General features: G+C 41.8%; 1 protein-coding gene across 3 annotated transcripts in view; it reads left to right on the top strand.

Moving 5' to 3' along the window:
* KLHL32 (kelch-like family member 32) overlaps window positions 1-4,177 on the top strand; it is a 203,056-nt gene that overhangs the window by 140,432 nt on the left and 58,447 nt on the right. Inside the window, exon 6 of one of the 3 annotated variants that reach the window (XM_005871470.2) lies at window positions 1,267-1,320. In XM_005871470.2, coding sequence (XP_005871532.1) covers window positions 1,267-1,320 — 54 coding nt within the window. Of the gene's footprint in view, window positions 1-1,104; window positions 1,321-4,177 lie in introns of those variants that run through there. The other 2 variants (XM_005871469.2, XM_014543932.1) reach the window with 2 other exon arrangements.

Genomic DNA, 4,177 nt, shown 5'->3' with positions numbered 1-4,177 from the left:
CCCCAGGGAGTGGCCCTAAGCCAGCAGGTGGTCATTCCCCGAGGGGTTCCAGACTGAGAGAGGGCACAGGCCAGGCTGAGGGACCCTCCCGAGTGCACAAATTTTTGTGCACTGGGCCTCTAGTGTATTAATAGTCTGCATTTCTTAACTTATTGGAAAATATTGATCACATGTTAATAATCACAAGTTAAAAATTAGGGCAAACTAGGACACAGTTTGCCTTGTAATGGGTAAGTTTTCTATCAACAAGCCTGTGTGCCCACTCTGATTCCTGCAGTTACAAGACAAAGCTTCCCACTGAGCCAGGCCTCTCTGGAGCATGATCTGAGAGGCCTGGTTATGAGTTTGAGAACTTATAGGGACAAGTAAAATCCCCCCAAAATGAAGCATTGCTACAGAAACTCTTTGAAAAGGAGGGAACGATTACCACTGGTTGTCTGAGGCTAATAAAAAAAACACAAAGAACTATTATAAATCATCCATCTTAGGAGGATTCAATATAGAATTATTTATAGTGGGAATCTTTTCTGTGAGAGTTCTTAATTTCTTGAGACCTTACATGTAAATATCTGTGTTTTAATTTCATTAAGTCAGGGCGGATTATTTTTACTCGAAGATGTAATTTGAAGTTTTGGAAAAAGAGAAGAGTTCGTCTATTTTCACATAGTTTGTGTCCTACTCACGACTCCCATTTTACCTGCCCTCACATCATCTTTAGTGGAAAAACTTATCACCTGAGAGCTGTAAAATATGGTAAAGGTAGGAAAATTGTCTTCATTGGTAAATGTTTTTAAAACGTTGGAAAGTATCTTAGTGAAACCAGAAACCCCTTTCAATCCCTTTGTTAAGATGTCTTTAAATATATAGATTTTAAGAGGGGCAAATTGAGGAGAAAAGGTGAATTCTAAAATAGCAGTTCTCTGCTTAGAGCCTTATAATTGAGGTTTGGGGTGCTTGTTTTTTTGTGTTTTTTTTTTAAATTCTCAATGGAGTGCAGTCCCATTTGTCCCACTCCTATCATGCAAACCTCAATCTGAATTTCTTGCCTGCTCTTTCTTGGATTGATTTCTAAGATATTTTCCCCCCTTTTTTTTTGGCACCCAGGAATTAAATATCTTTAATTACTTGGATCTGTACAGACTTGCTGACCTCTTTAACCTCACTTTGTTGGAGAAGGCAGTGATCGATTTCTTAGTGAAGCATCTCTCTGAACTCCTGAAGAGCCGCCCGGAAGACGTTCTAACGCTTCCTTATTGTCTGCTTCAGGAGGTCCTGAAGAGCGACCGCCTGACCTCCCTGAGTGAAGAGCAGATCTGGCAGGTAAGGGTGCTCTGCATGGGGCTCTTTGGGTGTGGAGAGGGCACGAAATGATTAAAAGTTAAAGGATTGTCCTGGCCGGTGTGCTCAATGGTTAGAGCATTGGCCCACGGACCTAAGGGTCGTGGGTTCGATTCCTGGTCAAGGGCATGCACCTGGGTTGCAGGTTTGATCCCTGGCCCCACTCATGGCTCATGTGGGAGCTACTAATCGATGTGTCTCTCTCACTTCGATGTTCCTCTCTCTTCCTCTCTCTTCCTCTCTCTCTACCTCTCCTTCTCCTTCTCTCCCTCACCGTTTCCCTCCTCCCTTCAACTCTAAAAATCAATGGAAAAAATATCCTTGGGTGAGGATTAACAACAACAAAAAAAAGTTAAAGGATTGAGGGACAATAAGAAATATTTTGTTTGGTTTGGTCCTCATTGGACTCAAAGGCTCAGAAGTCACGCTCCTTGATGGACAAGGAACTGAAGAACCAGCCCGTGAAGCTTAGAGGCCTTAGCCAGCTCAGCTTCACTCGGGGGTTTGCAGGGGAGAATCCTCGGGACCTCCCTGTGACTTCCCAAATCCCCAAGTCAAAGGCTCGTGTGTTTTTTCTCCTGATAAAAAATATTTTCTTAAATTGCATAAGAGAAGAATGGATTGTCAAGTGGTACTTATGCAGTTTCAAGACCAATGGAATCAGAATAAGCCTGGGCTTGCCTATAAACAATTCAGAAACATTTTTTTGTTGCATCAGAGAGCAACTGAGACCTTAAGTGAAATGAAGCTCTTCTTGCACTGTAGTGGAAAAATCTCCCTCCTCAGTTCAGGCTTCATTCATTGCTAGCTTCCTGAGCCCTGCCTTTTCGCCTGACATGGCATTCTTTTTGAATATCCTTTGTCTCGGGGACAGGAGGATGTGTTGTGTTTTCAAGTTGATTATTCAATTTAAATCCTTCTCTGCTCATCCCCAGTGGCTATCCTTGAGCAATCCGCTTGGTGTCTGGGAAACCGTCAGAGCCCATCTTCCCCCTGCATCTAAAGACTGTCTGTCTCACTCTCTGAAACACGGGCTAGCCATCTTGTTACTTGTACGGCAGCATACCTTCAAAATGTCATGATCATGTGAAAAATATTTATATACAGACTATTTTGGGGAAAATATGAAGTCTTCCATTAGCTGATAAGGCAGTGAATTAACAAATAGCCAAAGCAGAGTGAGAGGTGACTGTTAATTAAATCCAGTATCTGACTCTGCAGATTAATGCTTTTTCTGATGTCTTTCTCCTTATTTCTTCCTTTGCATTACTTTAATCAGCAACTTCTTTCTTCATTGTTGCTTCCATCAGTGATGGTAATAAGAGCTGTGGTGTACTGAGGGCCTTCCAGACCTGGGTTCTTTTCAAACTTTTGACTTATCATCACAACAGTCCTGAAGGATGGCTGTTATCACCCCATCTAACAGATGAGCAAAATGAGGCTTTGGTGCCTTGCTCAGGGTTACAGAGCAGAGCAAGCCTTCAAGTCCAAGTCTGCTGACACCTGCCCTCATTTCTGCAGTGTTCCACACTGCCTTGAAAAACAAAATATCAGGACACAGGAATAAGCTCTAGATTTTTTTTTCTGCTTCTTAGGTATTTCTCATGTTTGTTCAGGCAGAGGTCAAAAGTGTTTGGGGAAGATGAGTTTTAGGTATAAATTCTAATTATCTGTTGTTCTCCCTGATAACACAAATCATCAGAATTTTGGGGGCAATTCAAAGTGGGAAATTGCTACAATTTTTTCTTTCCTTTCCCAGAGGGAAAAAGAAAGACTTGGAATGAATTCTGCATTTAATTATTTCTAACTGAATTGAGATCTGAGCCAGCCATCCTTGTGGCTTCTGCCTCTTGTGGTGGCATGGTTGAAGGCACTGCCAGAGACAGACATGGCAATATGCACAAGTCTAGTCTGGGTGTCCAAAAATTCCATACTGTCCACTTATGAGTTACCACAATTGCCTCTCTAAAGGTTACTAATATTATAATGTCAAATTTTAAAAACGGCTTTTGGCTGCAGGCAACATTTTTTTATACCTGGTCCTCAAGAAAGAATTAAAAGACTCACATAAATATGGTCAATTTAGGCATTCAGCAGGCAATAAGAAACTGTTTTGCTTTATCTTAGTATATAAGTAATTCCCTCATACTCAACCCAATAGAGAAAAATCAAATCAGACCAGCTATATTGCCTCAAGTATAGTTAAGTTCATCATTTTTTGCTGAGGTTATACTAGTAATGCAATATACCATGGAAGAATCTAATATTCAGCCCAGGGTGAAGATTGGGTATGCCAGAGGATTAGTGTCAGGGTGCTTTATAGAAGTGAAACTTGATGGATAGGCTGGAGACAGATCTACAGAATCTCATTAAATTGCTGAATTGTTCATTACGGAGTGTTCTCACTGTAATAAAGTGCTCATTGACTTTGACAAATCCCCATCCCATGTCTTAAAGAAGAACTGTGAGGCTAACGGTGTTGGGGAGGAGAAAAGAAATTGGCACAAAGTCAGACAGGTAATATAAAAGTGGATGGAGGGTAGTGCACTTTGATTAATGTGTGCAACTGGTAACTTACTGAATTGTTCATTACGGAGTGTTCTCACTGTAATAAAGTGCTCATTGACTTTGACAAATCCCCATCCCATGTCTTAAAGAAGAACTGTGAGGCTAACGGTGTTGGGGAGGAGAAAAGAAATTGGCACAAAGTCAGACAGGTAATATAAAAGTGGATGGAGGGTAGTGCACTTTGATTAATGTGTGCAACTGGTAACTTATGGGAGAGCCCGGTAAACACCCCCCCCCCCCCCTTCCCCCCCCCCCCCCCACCCCAACCCTT

Source organism: Myotis brandtii, unplaced genomic scaffold, assembly GCF_000412655.1.
Source record: "Myotis brandtii unplaced genomic scaffold, ASM41265v1 scaffold343, whole genome shotgun sequence".
Classification (NCBI taxonomy): domain Eukaryota; kingdom Metazoa; phylum Chordata; class Mammalia; order Chiroptera; family Vespertilionidae; genus Myotis; species Myotis brandtii.
This window is presented reverse-complemented; position numbering and strand designations above follow the sequence as displayed.